The sequence below is a fragment of the Tribolium madens genome, unplaced genomic scaffold (genome assembly GCF_015345945.1).
Source record: "Tribolium madens isolate multiple individuals breed KSU strain unplaced genomic scaffold, Tmad_KSU_1.1 Scaffold_11;HRSCAF=98;Tcas5.2_LG3b, whole genome shotgun sequence".
Classification (NCBI taxonomy): Eukaryota; Metazoa; Arthropoda; class Insecta; order Coleoptera; family Tenebrionidae; genus Tribolium; species Tribolium madens.
The window spans coordinates 4459443-4475843 of record NW_025400975.1 but is presented as its reverse complement, the minus strand read 5'-3'; the positions used below and the strand labels follow the sequence as shown (position 1 = coordinate 4475843).

The 16401-nt window shown below is 38.4% G+C and overlaps 6 protein-coding genes across 9 annotated transcripts; 4 read left to right on the top strand and 2 right to left on the bottom strand.

Moving 5' to 3' along the window:
* Positions 1–345: 345 nt before the first annotated feature.
* On the bottom strand, positions 346–2270 carry LOC123003810 (kelch domain-containing protein 4-like). The gene is made up of 3 exons (XM_044396820.1): positions 1910–2270; positions 1139–1862; positions 346–1080 (listed from the first exon to the last, which is right to left on the bottom strand). The coding sequence occupies exons 1-3, from the start codon at positions 2021–2023 to the stop codon at positions 392–394; spliced, it is 1527 nt and encodes a 508-aa protein (XP_044252755.1). The 5' UTR covers positions 2024–2270; the 3' UTR covers positions 346–391.
* A 351-nt stretch (positions 2271–2621) lies between these two features.
* On the top strand, positions 2622–4281 carry LOC123010677 (tumor susceptibility gene 101 protein). Of its 3 annotated transcripts, XM_044408955.1 has the most exons (7): positions 2622–2693; positions 2753–2818; positions 2866–2950; positions 3001–3345; positions 3389–3777; positions 3825–3958; positions 4010–4281. In XM_044408955.1, exons 2-7 carry the CDS (start codon positions 2774–2776, stop codon positions 4194–4196), a joined length of 1185 nt encoding a protein of 394 aa, XP_044264890.1. In that variant the 5' UTR covers positions 2622–2693; positions 2753–2773; the 3' UTR covers positions 4197–4281. The 3 variants fall into 3 exon arrangements, with proteins under 3 accessions (XP_044264890.1, XP_044265693.1, XP_044264088.1); XM_044409758.1 differs by having other exon boundaries at positions 2662–2818; positions 3395–3777; XM_044408153.1 differs by having other exon boundaries at positions 2662–2818.
* Positions 4282–5695: 1414 nt separating this feature from the next.
* LOC123013333 lies at positions 5696–11200 on the top strand. 2 transcript variants are annotated; one of them, XM_044412202.1, is made up of 5 exons: positions 5696–5758; positions 6031–6251; positions 6302–6466; positions 8138–8541; positions 8588–11200. In XM_044412202.1, exons 2-5 carry the CDS (start codon positions 6066–6068, stop codon positions 8787–8789), a joined length of 957 nt encoding a protein of 318 aa, XP_044268137.1. In that variant the 5' UTR covers positions 5696–5758; positions 6031–6065; the 3' UTR covers positions 8790–11200. The 2 variants fall into 2 exon arrangements, with proteins under 2 accessions (XP_044268137.1, XP_044268942.1); XM_044413007.1 differs by lacking the exon at positions 5696–5758 and adding an exon at positions 5771–5853.
* A 62-nt stretch (positions 11201–11262) lies between these two features.
* Positions 11263–13094, top strand: LOC123009174 (cytosol aminopeptidase-like). Its single transcript, XM_044405725.1, has one exon. It carries the CDS (start codon positions 11385–11387, stop codon positions 12987–12989), a length of 1605 nt encoding a protein of 534 aa, XP_044261660.1. The 5' UTR covers positions 11263–11384; the 3' UTR covers positions 12990–13094.
* Positions 13095–13139: 45 nt separating this feature from the next.
* Positions 13140–14926, top strand: LOC123009943 (mitochondrial inner membrane protein OXA1L). Its single transcript, XM_044406903.1, has 7 exons — positions 13140–13275; positions 13367–13462; positions 13516–13581; positions 13629–14147; positions 14196–14360; positions 14411–14678; positions 14727–14926. The coding sequence occupies exons 1-7, from the start codon at positions 13210–13212 to the stop codon at positions 14879–14881; spliced, it is 1335 nt and encodes a 444-aa protein (XP_044262838.1). The 5' UTR covers positions 13140–13209; the 3' UTR covers positions 14882–14926.
* Positions 14748–16343, bottom strand: LOC123012544 (aurora kinase C). Its single transcript, XM_044410962.1, has 2 exons — positions 15624–16343; positions 14748–15576 (listed from the first exon to the last, which is right to left on the bottom strand). Exons 1-2 carry the CDS (start codon positions 16132–16134, stop codon positions 15035–15037), a joined length of 1053 nt encoding a protein of 350 aa, XP_044266897.1. The 5' UTR covers positions 16135–16343; the 3' UTR covers positions 14748–15034.
* Positions 16344–16401: the final 58 nt, after the last annotated feature.

Sequence of the window (16401 nt, the reverse complement as noted above, 5' to 3'; positions counted from 1 at the left end):
TACAAAAAAATTCATATGTAATTTTTCAAAAAAGTCGCTTAATTAAAAAACAAAACAAAATTTCATCCTCAAAACACGATCACATTTTAAGCACTTTAATTTTTATCATTATTTTATGAAGGCAAGGGATTAAAAAAAAGCGACTGATTCCACACTTTGTACAATTCTGCATTTGTCTACTCCAATAGACATATTAGTGTAACAGAATAATAATTTTCCACTATTTTAAGAAATAAAATGCCTCTTATGGGATTTATTATTTTTCATTTGTAAATTTTCCTGTTTTTTTATTACCTAATTTTTGTGGTTGCAACAAAAAAAAAGGAAACAAATAAAAAACATGAATAGAAACATATTTTTATTATTATAATAAAACGGTTTAACATTTTTTTCATGGATCAGTTTCCATTTCCGAATCAGACTCATCTTCTTCCCCTTCTTCACTTTCCTCCTCATCTTCATCATTCGACTCATCATCAGATCCAAACCACTCCTGACTCGACGTATCATCCTGAATTATCACTTTCCACTCATCCAACTTTCTCAAATCAATGGAATAAAAATCACTAAATGTGACTTGTTTATCCCCATCTTCAAACATTCCGCCATACAAATACAAAACTCCATGTTTAACCGCCAAACCACAATTAAGACGTGGTGATGGTTGAAAAACCTTTGGACCATCACTAGTGGTTTTCTCACTACTACTCGTATTACACCCCAAAGATGGCCCAACTGTTACTTTAAAAACACCATCATCAGAAATGGTTGTTGGCTCAACTGCCTGTTCTTCTTCCATTTCCACATCAACGATATCTTCTTTTTTAGCCTCTTTGGTCTTCTTTCCAGAAACTGTAACATTTCTCCAGGTTAGTTTTTCCAAATCGAGAGAAATAAAATCGTTGTAGAAAATTCCAGCCAGGTTTTCTTCATCTTCTTCAACGTCGAAAACACCACCGTAACAGTAAGCTGTGGTATTGTTGGGGGTTGAAGTCATGGGCATGCTACAACGGGGCGAAAAATGGGCACCCCCTAGTTTAGTTTGCACCCATTTCCATTTGGTTCCACTGGTGTCATTTTCTGAAGCGAGAGCGTTGATTACCAAAATTGTCAATCGCCGATTAACTTACGAACTTACTTTCAGGTGTGAGTAAAAAGCAATCGGTGAAGACATGCCCCTTGTCGACATCTTTCTTAATCTTCTCCTTACTATAGCCCCCATAAATCAACACGCGACCGTCATTTAAAGGTACCATGCAGCAGGCCGACCTTGGAGCAGGTGGGGTACCACTAGGTTCCAATTTCGTCCACTTATAACTCTCTGTATTGAAACAATAAACGTCATTAAAATACTTGTAGTCCCTCAAATTATCATGAAAACCCCCAAAGACAATCAAATTTTTCTTGACGTAAACCATGCGATGGCCACTCCTCGCACTGGGGCCATTGGGGGCTTGGATCTTCTCCCACTGTTTCTGCGAAATGTGGTACACCCATAAATCCCGGTAGTGGTAAAACTGGGCTTGAGAGGGGCTCACGAATTCGCCCCCGAAGAGCCACAACTGGCCTTTGTTGGCCGAAGTGGCGACCATCTGGTGGCTGCAGCGGGGCGGAGGCCCCGCGGGGGCCTTGACCACGGTCCACGAGCCGGTCGGAATATTGTAAAAGAATAAGTCGTTGTAGACGTAAGTCTTTTGACCGTTGTAAAATTCGCCCCCGTACAAAATCAACTGTTCCTTGTCTGGGTGAGGGATAAATGTGAAGTTGAGGCGGCGAGTGGGGGCCTCGATGACACTTTCGGTCACTTGTTGTCGCTTCTTTTCTTCTTTTTCGATTTGTGACACTATACTCTCAATGTCTTCCTAAGAAAATAACATGAAAGGGGGGTTTCGGGGACTTTGGGGCTCACCTCTCCAAGTTTTTGCAGCTCTTTTTTCATCTTGTTTGATAGCTTTTTGTCCGTTTTGGCGGCGGTTTTCTCAGCACCTTTGCCTTTTTTCTTGTCTTTTCCTTTTTTACCCATTGTAATAAATGCTTTCAATCGGAGTTAAAACACGTTTCTCATTTTGAGGTTATGTGAAATGTGTCAAAAGTGCATTTTTTAACAGATTAAGTGCCCCAATTTCACAAAATGCATTACTTAATTACATCATATTTAGAATGTGCAAGATAAATGATATTAAATTATTAACATGAAATTTTGAGCTAGTTTTTCATATCCATCGCCAACATAACACGAAAAAACTCACAGGTATACCAATCTTAATTTTCCAGTTTTGTTGCAAAAACCTGGCAATTATAAAATAATAAATGTACTCTAATAGTTTATTAAAGTAAAAACACAATCGATTGTGTAAATTTTTGGTTAAATCATCATTTATTTTCAAAATAACATTTAGTTATTTGGTTATTTTGAGAGGTTTGTGAAGATAGCTTTTTTAAGAGAGCTCATTAAACAGTTGACCAGTTAAATGTTGCTGAATTGAACTGAATAATTAATTTTTAATTACAACTCAAACAAGTATTTATCCTGTTAAATAAAACACGCACTACTGTTTTTTGTAGATTTTAAGAAAATTAACTTTTAATATGTTTGTTTTGTTACGTTTTAATTTTTCTACTGGTCCACTGTAATCTTACGTGGCTATCTTCACAGACGTTTTGAAACGTCAAAAATTAATAATAAATGTCAAGTGAGTAATCAAATTGATTATTTCAGTTTTTGTTGTTAATTAACATTTGACCTAAACAGTGATATTACACATTTGTTAAAATGGCCAATGTTGACGAAAGCAGACTGCGCCAGTGGCTCTCCAAGGTAAAATTTTCTACACAAAGAAATCTCCTAATTCCTGATGATTTCAGTATCACAACCCTGAAGTAACCCTTCGAGATGTCTTAAACGCTGTGAATCACTACCAGGGGCTCCTCCCCTTTCACGAATATTACAGTAAGTCACCAAGTCTTGAAATTTCATCACCAAAAATTAATTAATTAAAGCCTTCACTGATGGTTCCACCATGGAATTGGTAAATTTGACGGGCACCATCCCGGTCACTTACAAGGGCAACACTTACAACATCCCGATTTGCATCTGGTTAATGGACACGCACCCCAAAAACGCCCCCATTTGCTACGTCAAACCCACCGCAGACATGTCAATAAAACCGTCAATGTTTGTGGACCAAAACGGCAAAATATACCTTCCGTATCTCCACGATTGGAAGACCCATGATGGGACGTCGGACCTCCTGGGTCTGATTCAAGTCATGATTGTGACATTTGGGGACCAACCCCCTGTTTTTGCCCGTCCGAAGGACACTGACATGCCCTATCCCACTAATTGTGAGTCAATTTATTATTATTATGCCCAAATCTTAAATTTCAGTTGTAGCTTTCATGCCTGGGGGGAGTTACATGCCTCCATATCCCCCCACGTCCTACCCTCCAACTTCCGGCTTTGGGGGCTATCCTCCGTACCCCCAATCGAGCAATTTGCCCTATCCGAGTTACAATGCTTATCCTAGTCCTTATCCGCCGTACAGTGGGGGCGCATACCCCGGGCCTTCGCCCGCTGTGGGGGGCACAGGAACCATAAAAGACGAGCACATAAGGGAGTCTTTGTTGACCGCAATTGAGGAGAAATTGATGAGAAGAATGAAAGAGTTGTTTCAACAGAATCAAGCCGAACTTGAGACGTTACAAAGGACACAAGAGGAGCTCAAACAAGGCAAGACGAAATTAAACACGATTTTGAGTAGGCTCGAGAAAGAAAAAGTGAGTTTAATTTAAGGAAATTTCCGTTTTTTGATTGTTTTGTTTAGAGTGATTTGAATAAAAATATCACGTTGTTGAAAGACAAGGAACAAGAGTTGGATAAAGCGATCGAAAGGTTGAGTAATGAGGAAGAGATCGATGTTGATGATGCTGTGACGACTACAGCGCCCTTGTACAAACAGTGAGTTGTTTTGGAACCAATTTTTGATTTTACAATTTTTTTATTTTTTAGGTTGTTGAATGCGTTTGCCGAGGAAGCCGCTTTAGAGGATGCAATTTATTACATGGGGGAGGCCTTAAGATGCGGTGTTATTGACTTAGATGTGTTTCTTAGACAAGTTAGGACTTTGTCTAGGAAGCAGTTTATGCTGAGGGCCTTGATGCAAAAGTGTCGTCAAAAGGCTGGACTTGCTGTTTAAATTTTATCACTTTTTATGTATGTTACACAGTGAATTATGTTATCTTATAATATTCATTAATACTTATTAAATATATATTTAATTACCAAAATTGAGGGTTTATTTCGTTAAATTATAACAATGCACTAAAGTGATTTTTTTATGGCGAAAATGAAATTTATTGGAGAGAAAAAAAAAACTTGAGTGCTGAGGAATACTCTCATTTTTTCTAAGGCCGTTAAGTTTTAAGATGTTATGCAACCAACATTACAATCATGCACAATTCAAAAAAGCCAAAAAAAATTGCTTAAATTATGAGAAATAGCTTTTTTTAAACTTGCAACTTTTAACAATAAATTTTAATTTAAATACAAATTTAATATTTTAAGCACCTAACATTACAAACATGGATTATTTTTTCGGGCAAAAAAACTTATTTTTTGTTCAAAAATTATCTAATTAGCATCTAAATAACTTTGTTTGTTTATTTTTCCAAACATTGAAACACGATTTTTTGGTAAAAACTTACTTTTTCCACTAAAATTTGTTTAAAAGTTTAAATATCGTATGATTACCAAAAAAATCACATCATTTTTGTCTATTAAATTAAGTTAAAATTAGCTAAGATATTACATTTTTTAATAAAAAAAAACTTGTTTATTAGGTGACAAACTGAAGTTCTCTCAAAATTTCATTCAAAGAAGCTAATAAATCGTTTAATTTGCTTTAAAAAAACATTGTTTTTAACATCGTGATCATCGAGGAAGTGAAGCTTCCTTGATCACTTTTACTTTTTTACAATTTTTTAAAAATGTTATGTTAATCTTGTCAAATTTGTATATTGTTATTAACAATTAGACTGAAGATGAAACCAGATGGTTCTCGAAACATGTCTCGTCGTCAGTTTTAATCAAATATATATTTTTAACTCTTGTGCAAGAAGACGTTATTTCCCGTACTTCCCTTGAACCACATAAACTTGCACTTGGTATCACAATGAAATTCTTTTATTATACATTGCTTTTGTCTCTTTTCAAACGTTTAAACATGTTTTTTAGCAATATAACTTTGACAGCTTATGCAACCAACGCTACACACATGCACGTTTTCTTAGATTAGATCAAAATCGACGTTATTTTTGCTATTTTAGAGCCAAAAGCTTACTTTTTCTTTATGCTGTTTCGCTTAAATAGGTCAAAAACATATTTGATTATGTCATGAATTGCAAATTCGCGTCGAAAATAACGTTGTTTTTGTGTTATTTGAATATTTAAGCACGTTTTTTGCCAAAAACTGACTTTTATCATTAAAAACTCACTTATTTTGTCAGACTTTGCTCAAACAAACCAAAATCACTTTTCATTATATTACAAGTTAGAAATTTACATATAAAAAAATAATAGTAATCAAAAATCGTTTTCAGTGAAAAACTTTAGACAAACATAATTAATTTTAGTCCAGAAGGAATGAATCAGCGTCGATGTTTGCGCATTCCTCCCGTCAGATCACCAGTGCTGTTACTGACTCACAAGGGGAAGCAGCGACGTCGGCGTCGCGACGACAAATCCTCACCAAAATGTTTTGTAAGTTGTGTACATTTCCACAATTCGTTTCAAATGACTCATTCTGACCCCGACTTTGATTAATCTGGGGCTAAAAATAATTAATTTAGTGTTTGGTAAGTAATTAACTGTTTCATCTTGAAAGATGAAGGTGAGAAAAAAATGGGTGTTGCGATAAATATGGCGCAACATCTCATTTGTTAAATCGATCATAGCTGGGTTTTGGTTTCCCTCCGGAAAATTTTCTTTAAAACAATATTTCTAATAAATAACGTGGAATTTCATTTTTGTAGGACAAGGACACAATCAAAGTGCTAAATCCCGCAAAATGGCTGTGGAAATCCTCGACGAAGACCACTTTGCCATCAGTGCCATTGTCACAGTGACCATGCAAATAATCTTCTTCATAATCGCTGCCACTTTCCAAATGGACAAAGTGACGGATTTTGCAGGAGGCATCAATTTTATTATTATTGCCTTGTTGACGTTTTTTTGTGGCCAAAGTGGGGGCAAGGTAACCCCAATTTCAATTTTTTTATCACTTGATACCAAATTTTGTCACAGAAAAGTTACGACAGTCGCCAACTCATGGTTACCATCTTTGTCTGTCTCTGGGGGATGCGTCTGTCCGGTTATCTCTTGTACAGGATAATCAAAATTGGGAGAGATAAGCAGTTTGAGGATAAGAAGAGCAACACAATTCGCTTTGCAATTTTTTGGACCTTCCAGGTGATTAAAATTAGTGGTGGGCACAATCGAATGCAGGGCCGCCACAAGCGGGGCACGCGGGTGCCATGTCCAGGGGGCGCCAGACGAGCAACAAATTTTAATAAAACCATAAATAAAAAAATTGAATTACTCAAACAACAAAAGATGCAAAAAAATTAAAATACATAAACATAATTTAAAACAATATGCGGAGAAAGTCATCATACTGGAGGTCCGGATGTCCGGAAAAATATTGAAAGATTGTGGGGGCAGGTCTGCTACGTCAAAAGAAGAAAAAAAAAATCTAAAGACCTATGTTCAGAAAAAAAAGCGAGCTAAAAAAAGGTACAAGATCTTTTTTTCCATTATCTCAGTAACCGGTGGACATAAATTTACAAAAGATTACATCTGAAGTAATTTGAATGAATCTATTGGTGATATTAGAAATTATGTACTCTAATTAGGGGGGCGGAGGCAAGTGACAAGTAGTAAAGTTTCCTATGAAACTATATCACTTTTTCAAATTATTTCAAGAAATTTAATTTTTTTCTAGCAGAATAGAAGCAGTTAAAGAATTTTGGTATCATATCTGTAGACTTTTTTATACTCTGATTAAAATATTTGAAGATGATTCTTGGAATATTGCTACTACCCATAAAACTCCTTTACATGCCTTTACAAAATCGTATTAGTTGTTTTCATTACAATTTGAGTTGATATTTTAAACAAAATAAATGATGCGGAGTTTTAAAAGTTTAAATTTTCTTCAGAATGTAATATTTCATTTTATAAAATATTATTCAAATAAAAGCTTAAAAATATAAAAATTCTTTGTTCCGCTTGAACCGAATTTTTATTTCGTAGCGTTGGTCCTCTTCTCAGTCTTATCAAATTCGATTAAACGGGACTGTAGAGGTAGAATGAAATTTAAAAAAGTACAGTTTTTTTAAGTAAAATTTTCAATGTAAAACTTATTTGATTATTTACAACTCTAGAAAACAACATTTTAAATACTTTTTAATTAATTACTTTGATTTATTAACACTTCTTGATAAACAAATTTAATACAAATTTTCATTAGTTTTTAATCTTAACAAAATTCTGTGTATATATTTTTTATAGGTAATACCCATACTTTATTAACAAAAAAAGAGGGCGCCAAATTCAAATTTTGCACACAGGCGTTGAAACCTCGTGCGGCGGCCCTAATCGAATGAATCTTAACGAATAATTCGATAGTTGTCTATCATTAGAATTATTCGATAGTAGAGAATACATTCATTCGTTAAAAATCATCAAATTTTCCCAAGCACGTGCGCGTATGAAAACAATTTGGGTTTTAAGAAATTGCTATTTAAAAAAAAAAAACAAAACAATACGGTCTAAATTTTTCGCCTTTCAGTCATTATCTGTCCTGTTTTTGAAAAAATTCTTTCTGCAGGTTCTGATGTCGCAGGTGTAGGATACATGATTTTGATTGAGTTTATCGAATGATTTGAAATATCGAATGAATCATTCTACCATCATTTATTTGCTCAAACGATTGATTTATTTCAATTAATGAATTTTTAATGAATGATTCATTCGATAGTTCAAATCATTCGATAAATGATTATTCGATAGTCAAAATTGTGCCCAACACTAATTAAAATAGAAAAATTGTTTTGTATTGGTAATTTTTGTGTGATTTAGGCCGTTTGGGTCTACGTGGTGAGCCTCCCGGTCATTATTATCAACTCTCCTCGTCACTCCATTCCTCCCGCCCCCAAAACCATGACGACTTTGGACTCCACTGGGACTTGTTTCTTCGTAGTTGGATTTCTTGCCGAAACTTATGCCGACTTGCAGAAATTCTCGTTTATGCAAGATCCAGAAAACCAGGGAAAATGGTGCAATGACGGCCTTTGGCGGTTATCACGCCATCCAAACTACTTCGGCGAGATCGTCCTCTGGTGGGGCATTTTCGTCATATCTTTGAACGTCTTAGAAGGCTTCGAATGGATCGCCATCTTGTCCCCCATTTTCACAACCCTTATCATATTGTTCCTATCAGGAATTCCACTCCTGGAACGGTCTTCCGACGACAAATACAGAGAGTAAGTCGGTCATTGACCAAAAAATACACTAAATCACTCTTTGTAGCATTTCCGAATATCGCTACTACAAGTCTTCGACGAGTCCTCTCATCCCCATCCCGCCAGGGATCTACGTCGAAGTGCCCCAATTCCTCAAGTTCCTCCTCTGTTGCGAGTACCCGATGTATGATTGGCTCGATGAGAAAAACAGCAAAACTCACATTGTTAAGGAGTCCACGAGTGCGTCTTTGGCCCAATCGCAGACATAACTATAGCTACATGCTGGTCATCAGATCAGCACCAACACGAATGACAGCAAAGTGCAGATAACAGCCCTGTAAAAATGCTTGTTATGGACCAATCACAACGGGTAATTTACTTCTAAGAGTTTGATGTGATCTCCACAAGTGGAAGTGGAAATTTTATGCTTGTTTTGGTCAATGTTTCTCAATTGTGATCCTGAAGTGGCCCGAGTTGGTTGTCAAATTTAGACATATTTATATAGAAATAAGAGAGAAAACTATGCAAAAGCCTAAGAAGTGGTTGTTTATTGTTTCAAGCATTTATTGTTAAGTTTGTAGAAAAATCAAGGGTGGAAAAATACTTTCAAGGTTGTGCGTGAAAAATAATTATAAAAACAGAGTGTTATACAACAAGCAAGCAAAATTAATGAAAAAAAAGTTAAGTAGGGTGCTGAAAAAGTCAAACATCTTGTTTACTTGGAAATCTAAGAAAAACATTAAATTATTGATCTAGAAAATTTCAAAATTTTATTAGGCATTCTTCTAATATCACTGGGTTATGAATTTTTGTTGCAAGTGAATATTTGTGAAAAACTATGTGGATTGCCCATTAAGAAAAGTGATGTAGGCTGTGTCAGAACCCACGCCCCTGAGAAAAATTTCATCAGGAACATGAAGAAAATGTTTAAAAAATTCGATCTGTCAAAAATTTTTGGCACTTATTTTTTGACATTTGACATTTTTTTATGTCTATTTAATGATACTGATGATTTTGTATATGTTTTTTTTTACAACTATTTAGTACAAACATTTTCTCAATAAAAGCCACAAATAACATTAAACAGAGTTACAATTTAGGGTACAGCTTCCTAGTTTTCTTTTCTGATAGCCTCTGTAATAAAGAAACTTGGAAAATTATTTTTTCAACAAAAATAAATGGAGACAATAAAGTGCAAAATTTAAACTCTCATAACTTCGAAATTTTTATAGATAGAATTTTTTAAACATTTTTTCAATGTTCCTGGTATCTTACCTCTGGGGCGCAACTTCTGGCGTAGCCTGTATGTTGTATACCAAGACAAAAACTTCAAAAATTAAAGGAGAATTTTCCACCTTTGAATCACCCTGTATGTGTATAAACGATTCAAAAAATGTGTAATAAATTGTGATAGATAAAAAACATTCAAATGCAAATTAGTAATTTAACAAAATTTTGGATTAGCCAAATTTCGAAGCCGTTAGTTACTACATACAATTGTTTGATAATCACTGGTATAAGCGTATAAGAATTTTTTTCGCCCATCGATTTTTAACTTCCTTTGTTTTATGTTTGTGTCAAAATTTTTAGACAATTCAAATTAAAAAAAAATTGTATACGAAGTCAAATCTGAAATATGTTTTTCCATTTTTCAAAGTCTATTTCCAAAATTCTGGTCACTTCCGTTATAAAAAATGCAAAACCAGATATTGTTGTGAAGAAAATCAAAGTAAATTGTGTCAAATTTTCTTAAATCTTCAAAATCATCTAGTGATCATTGGACTCATCTACCGAAATAAACCCTAATCCTGGCTCTCTTATTGGCTAGATTCATCACGTGATTTCATTTTGTACAAACCACGTGATTATTCTTATCCAACCGCAATAATTGAATTTGCATACAAAGTGGCCTGTGTTTTATTCAGAGTTGCAAACTTGAATGAAGAATCGCAGGCACTGTTATCATAAATTTAATTTTTCTATTTTGCGTCTTTTTCAACACTATTAACGAACTCGTTTGCGTGTGTTAACAGCTTCTCAGCATTCAATAACATTCTCGAATTGTCGGTGACGAACATGAGAATTCATTTCCAAATTAAGCACAATGACTAATAGTTTTTTTCTTTAAAAACGATGTAAAAAGCGCAAAATAGCAAAAATAGTGTAAGCTCTTACAGATACAAGCAATTGTTTGTTCTTCAACTCGCCGCTACGCAGCTCGTATTAGTATTACAAACTTTTGCTTGAATGGATGGATGCCTTCTATAATTCGTATTCTATGAAGGCATATAGTAGGGGTTTGTTAACGGTATTGTATAATTTTTGGCTAAATGCCGTCTTGAATATCGTACTGCACGGTTTCGGATAGAATTTTACGAAAAATTTTCAAAAATAGGAATTGAAATTTCAATTAATTAGACTTAATTATACTCAAAACACTAGTTTTAAAATCTACCTTTGGAACTACAAAATTAGAGAGTTTCAATAGGAAAAAATCAGTATTATACATATAGGTGGCAATACTATACATATCTTAAATTCGACTTGCCAAAAACGTATTTTATTAGCCTGTACAAGACGTTTACGAAACAAGTGCAGAAATGAGAATAATAATAAATATTATAACGCTGTTATTTATGCATGTATTTACAAAGTCGAAATAAACATGTTGGCATCTAAATCTCAACATTTCATTTCCCTTCTTTTTGAAAAAATAAAGCAGCCGTTTTGATTAGCCAAAAACCCCAATCGCCAACGTAACCAAATAAACAAAAAAATCATTCGAAAATTTTCTGACACAAATCCTCCCAAACCCAAAAATTGTGAGTAATGAAGCAAACCTCCGGCCAACAGTAAGTAAGAAAATGGCACTTCGTATAATCGGGCAGCTCCTCAAGTCCCCCCGCTGCCTCCTGGTGCGCAGCTACACCTCGGGAGGGGTGGGCTGCGGTCAACAGAACAAAGACGACGACCCTTGCAAGGCCCACCTCAACAAAGGCCTCGTCTTGGGCATCTACACCAACCCGGACGACCCCCTCGACCCCGGGAAACTCACCCCCACCGGCGAACGCTACAACCGCCTCGTCTGCAACCGCCTCATTGACCTCTTGCGCTATGCGGGACCCCCACCCACCAAGGGCAAAGTCCGGATTTTCTACAACCTGGAGAATGAGATAAGTTCGGTGGCGGTCGTCGGACTCGGCAAGGAGTGTCAAGGGTACGACGTCTTCGAGCAAATGGACGAGGGGAAGGAGTCGATTCGGGTGGCGGCGGCAGCGGGCTGTCGCGCCCTCCAGGACCTTCGAGCGACGAAAATCTTCGTCGAGAGCTTCGGCCATGCGGAGAGCTCGGCTGAGGGGGCGGCGCTCGGGGTGTGGCTCTTCCAGGAGAAGAAGAAGAAAGAGCACCAATTGCTGATCCCCCAGCTGGAATTGTGGGACGACTGCGATTGGACCGGCTGGCAAATCGGCTTGCAGAAAGCCGCCGCCCAGAATCTAGCGAGACAGTTGATGGACACCTCAGCCAATTACATGACTCCGACCTCATTTGCGCAAAACGCAGTCGAGGTTTTGTGCAAATCGGGCGTCAACGTTGAGGTTAAAGTCCGCGGGTGGGCGGAGACTCAGAAAATGTTTGCGTTTTTGGCCGTCGCCCAAGGATCCTGCGAACCGCCCATTTTCCTCGAGTTGAGTTACTACGGGGCGGCGCGTGATGAACGCCCCGTCGTCCTCATTGGCAAAGGCATAACCTACAACAGTGGCGGGTTGTGTATCAAACCCTGCGGCAAACAGGAGAAAATGAGAGGGGATATGGGCGGGGCGGCTTGCGTAGTCGCCGCCTGTCGGGCGGTGGCCGGCCTTCAGCTCCCCCTCAACATCCGGGCGCTCATCCCCCTTTGCGAGAACATGCCAGGGTGCGCTGCCATGCGGCCCGGGGACATCGTCAAGGCCATGAATGGCAAAAGCATCAAAATCGAGTCGACGGACACCGCAGGTCGGCTGTGTCTAGCCGACGCCCTTGTCTACGCCCAGAATTTCTGGCCACGCCTCATTGTGGACGTGGGAACTATGACTAGCGACATGAAGAAGTCGCTGGGGAAGGCCGCGAGTGGCGTTTTTAGCAACTCGGAGGCGTTGTGGGAGTACATGTTGGCGGCGTCGATGCACACAGGGGATAGAGTCTGGAGGTTCCCTCTGTGGGAGCATTTCACGCATTTGGTGGCGAGGCACCACTCAGCCGTTGATGTTAAAACCTACGGGAGAGGGTTCAAGCCGAAAGATGGTGAGGCGTGCCGAGTGGCGGCGTTTTTGAATGAGTTTGTGCCGTGTGGGGATTGGTTACATATGGATACGTATGGAGTGATGTATAGCAACGGATTGGATTACCCCTATTTGAGGCAGGGCATGAGTGGAAGGCCCACGAGGACGCTTGTGGAATTCTTATCGCAACTTGTTTGCAACCGTGAATAAATTAAATTTGAATGTACTAGAATTACTCAAACATTTTTGTTTTTTATTTTGTATGAAGAGCTTCAACTCACCTGTAATGTAATTTGCAATAAACAATCAAAGATATTTGTTTAGTATCAATTAAAACAATTTGAAAATGACGCTAATGGTCACAGCGCCATCTTGAGGCCCATTCTCCGGTGCACACTAGTGTTTATTTATTGTTATAATAATTAAAAAAATGTTTAATAGAACAAATTTAGTCTCGAAATACAAAGCCTTTGCCAGGTCCATTAAAGGGGCACAGGTAATAATCACTGTCTAATTTTTCTAACTGAATTATTCCCAAAAATGTCAAATTTTGAGGTTATGTCAATTTCTTCTTTTTCTTTCAACAGAACATTAAACCCAAGTGTGGGGCCACAACAGTCGAAACATTACACAATTCCAGTGCGCCCCCATCGTCAAACTCCACCCACTTCGAAAAATATAACGTAAAAAAGTTTGGTTACATCACGAGTACGAACTAATCGTAATTCAATTACAGGAACTCACAATAGTTAAAACATTCACGAAAACATTGTCTTCAATTCAGGATAAGTTTAGTTGCAAGGTATTTAAATTTTGTGAAAGATAGTCAACATAACCTCACTTTTGTAGAAAAACGAAAGCCGTTCTAGAACACAATTTTGGGCGTCTAGTACCGTTGCAGCGTCAGCTACCTCCGAAGTGGTCATAGAACCGATCCCTGAGCCCCCTCCGGTCCCCCCAGAGGCGCCCCAAGCCCTAGAATCCGCGCCTGAAGTAATCAGTCAAATCAATGCTTTAGGCGAGCCCACATTCGCCTCGTTGGGGCTCGGGGGCAACACACCGGTGGGAATAGCCCAATCATGCTTCGAGTACCTTCACATCAACCTGGGGGTGCCCTGGTGGGAGGCTATAGTCATAGGAACGCTAGTTATACGAATTTGTTTATTCCCTTTAGTCATCATAGCGCAACGAAACGCCGCCAAAATGAACAATTACATGCCCCAACTGCAGGCAATTCAGCTGAAAATGACTGAAGCCAGACAAACAGGGAACCAATTGGAAGTGGCCCGATATTCGCAAGAATTAATGATTTTCATGAAGGAGAAACAGTTAAATCCGCTCAAAAATATGATAGTGCCCTTAGCACAAGTACTGTTGTGATTTTTGACCGATTTTTTTTGTAATTGTTAATTTTAGATGCCTGTTTTTGTGTCATTTTTCATGGCTTTGCGAGAAATGGCCAATGTCCCGGTCGAGAGCTTGAGGACAGGGGGGCTGTGGTGGTTTACAGATTTGACAGTCCCTGACCAGTACTTCTTGATGCCTATAATTACAAGTGCCACACTTTTAGCCACGATTGAAGTACGGTTTTAGCCCCAAATACGCAATTTTTATTTTTTTTTTAATTTCAGTTGGGCACTGATACCGCAAAACTTTCATCACAGAATTTACAGACGATGAAATATGTGCTAAGAGCAGTTCCTGTGATTGTCCTACCGTTCACTATTAACTTTCCAGGGGCTATTTTGTGTTACTGGGTGTCTTCAAATTTTATTTCGTTGCTCCAAGTCGGCTTTTTAAAAATACCAACGGTTAGGAGTTACTTCAAAATTGAGCCTTTAGTGACCCACAAAAATTTGCCAATGAAACCTAAAGGGTTCACGGAGGGTTTAAAAGATTGTAAGTGGAAAAATTAATGTTGATTTATTTTAATTTGTTTATTTACAGCGTGGACCAATATAAAAATCACACGAGAGTTAGAGGAACGGAAAAGAATAGACGAAATGCAGTTTCAGAAGGCTGGACGAGGCCCCATTGTTAAAACTTACAAATATGATCCAACAAAACAGAATGCGTCGGCGATTAGTGCCAAAAAACGGTAAAAAATGTTACGATTTAGGTGAATAAATAATTTATAGTTTTCTGAACCAATTTGTATTTCACAAAATAATAAAAATCATCTAATTGTATGGCAAAAAACACAGTCTGAAAAATACACAAAACAGTGTTTCGTCTATTTTAAATAAAAATCACAATTATTGGCTCCCCTGAGCCTCCGTGTGTGATACTACCCAAGGATGTTTCATTACCTGACTCAACTCCAGTCTATCATTGGGATTAACAACTAGTAATTTCCTAATCAAATCTTGGGCCCCCTCTGAGACATACGGTGGAATCGTGTAGTGCGCCTTGGTTATACTCCTGTATGTTTCTTCGTACGAGGTGGCTTCAAAAGGGGGCTTTCCGGTTAAAAACTCAAAACACAATACTCCCAAACTCCACAAATCGACTTTTTCGTTGTGCGTCTGCCCCAGGACCATTTCCGGGGGGAGGTAATCAAGTGTGCCACACAAGGTGGTCCTACGAGACTCAGGGGCGTGCACCGACCACCCGAAATCAGCGATTTTGATCTGGCCTTGGGCACACAGGAGCAAATTCTCGGGTTTGATGTCCCTGTGAATGACTTTCTTCGTGTGGCAGTAGCTGAGGGCGTCTGCGATTTGGCGAATGTAGCGAGCGCAGGTCTCCTCAGGGAAGCGTTTATTGGGGGCTGCTTGCAAGGCCTTGTAGCATGTGCCTGAATTGGGGGTGGGTTAGTTGGGGTTGTGTCTGTAGGGGGCTTACCGTTTGGGGCGTATTCGAGGATTATGTAGACGCGAGACTCGTCGTGGAAATAGCCGTACATTCGAAGGATGTTGTTGTGTCTCAAGTGCGACTGAATTTCGATTTCGCGACGGACTTGATGCTCGTTGTTGAATTCTTTGATTGCGCTTTTAAACAACACTTTCAGAGCAACGACGAATTTTGATTGTTTCTCACGGGCTAAGTACACGTTGCCGAACTTGCCCCGACCGAGGGGCTTACCGATGTCGAAGTCAGCTAAAGTCCAGCAACGGCCTTTGGAGGTGTCTTTGCTATTTGTCTTCGAATTTTGAGCAGGCTTGTCTTTGGGGGCGTTAGTAGAAGCCGGAGCTTCACTCGTAGTCGGAGTTACCCGAGGTTTCTGTGTTTTGTTCTCGGAGAGACCAGTTTTTTGAACTGGGGGGCCCTTCCTGACCGAACATTTTTGTACTGGGGCAGCTCGAGGAACATTGTTTTCTTTATTCTGGCACGTGGGGGGCTTCCTTTGGGACATATTTACAACAACAAGACTTCACTTGATTACACGGTTCAGCGGAAATTAAAAGTTTGATAAGTTCGAATTTGAATTGTCACTTTTTTCCTCAACGGTTTTTACATAACTGCCAACACACCAACACGAAAAAACCCAAAACAAATGTAGAACATGAAAAAATAGCACCATATTTGATTATACTAAACGCAACGCGAGTTATAAACAATCCTTATTATTTACCCGTTAATTAGAAGTTTAGTTACACAAAACCGCCAATACACAATGACG

Coding starts and splice junctions, on each gene's coding strand:
- LOC123003810 (XM_044396820.1), bottom strand. CDS start 2,023: ATGGGTAAAAAAGGAAAAGACAAGAAAAAAGGCAAAGGTGCTGAGAAA. Junction 1,863..1,909: donor AGCTGCAAAAACTTGGAGAG/GTGAGCCCCAAA, acceptor TTATTTTCTTAG/GAAGACATTGAGAGTATAGT. Junction 1,081..1,138: donor CTTTTTACTCACACCTGAAA/GTAAGTTCGTAA, acceptor CTCTCGCTTCAG/AAAATGACACCAGTGGAACC.
- LOC123010677 (XM_044408955.1), top strand. CDS start 2,774: ATGGCCAATGTTGACGAAAGCAGACTGCGCCAGTGGCTCTCCAAG. Junction 3,346..3,388: donor CATGCCCTATCCCACTAATT/GTGAGTCAATTT, acceptor CTTAAATTTCAG/TTGTAGCTTTCATGCCTGGG. Junction 3,778..3,824: donor GTAGGCTCGAGAAAGAAAAA/GTGAGTTTAATT, acceptor TGTTTTGTTTAG/AGTGATTTGAATAAAAATAT.
- LOC123013333 (XM_044412202.1), top strand. CDS start 6,066: ATGGCTGTGGAAATCCTCGACGAAGACCACTTTGCCATCAGTGCCATT. Junction 6,252..6,301: donor GTGGCCAAAGTGGGGGCAAG/GTAACCCCAATT, acceptor ATTTTGTCACAG/AAAAGTTACGACAGTCGCCA. Junction 8,542..8,587: donor TCCGACGACAAATACAGAGA/GTAAGTCGGTCA, acceptor CACTCTTTGTAG/CATTTCCGAATATCGCTACT.
- LOC123009174 (XM_044405725.1), top strand. CDS start 11,385: ATGGCACTTCGTATAATCGGGCAGCTCCTCAAGTCCCCCCGCTGCCTC.
- LOC123009943 (XM_044406903.1), top strand. CDS start 13,210: ATGTTTAATAGAACAAATTTAGTCTCGAAATACAAAGCCTTTGCCAGG. Junction 13,463..13,515: donor CCCACTTCGAAAAATATAAC/GTAAAAAAGTTT, acceptor ATTCAATTACAG/GAACTCACAATAGTTAAAAC. Junction 14,361..14,410: donor CACTTTTAGCCACGATTGAA/GTACGGTTTTAG, acceptor TTTTAATTTCAG/TTGGGCACTGATACCGCAAA.
- LOC123012544 (XM_044410962.1), bottom strand. CDS start 16,134: ATGTCCCAAAGGAAGCCCCCCACGTGCCAGAATAAAGAAAACAATGTT. Junction 15,577..15,623: donor CCTCGAATACGCCCCAAACG/GTAAGCCCCCTA, acceptor CCCCCAATTCAG/GCACATGCTACAAGGCCTTG.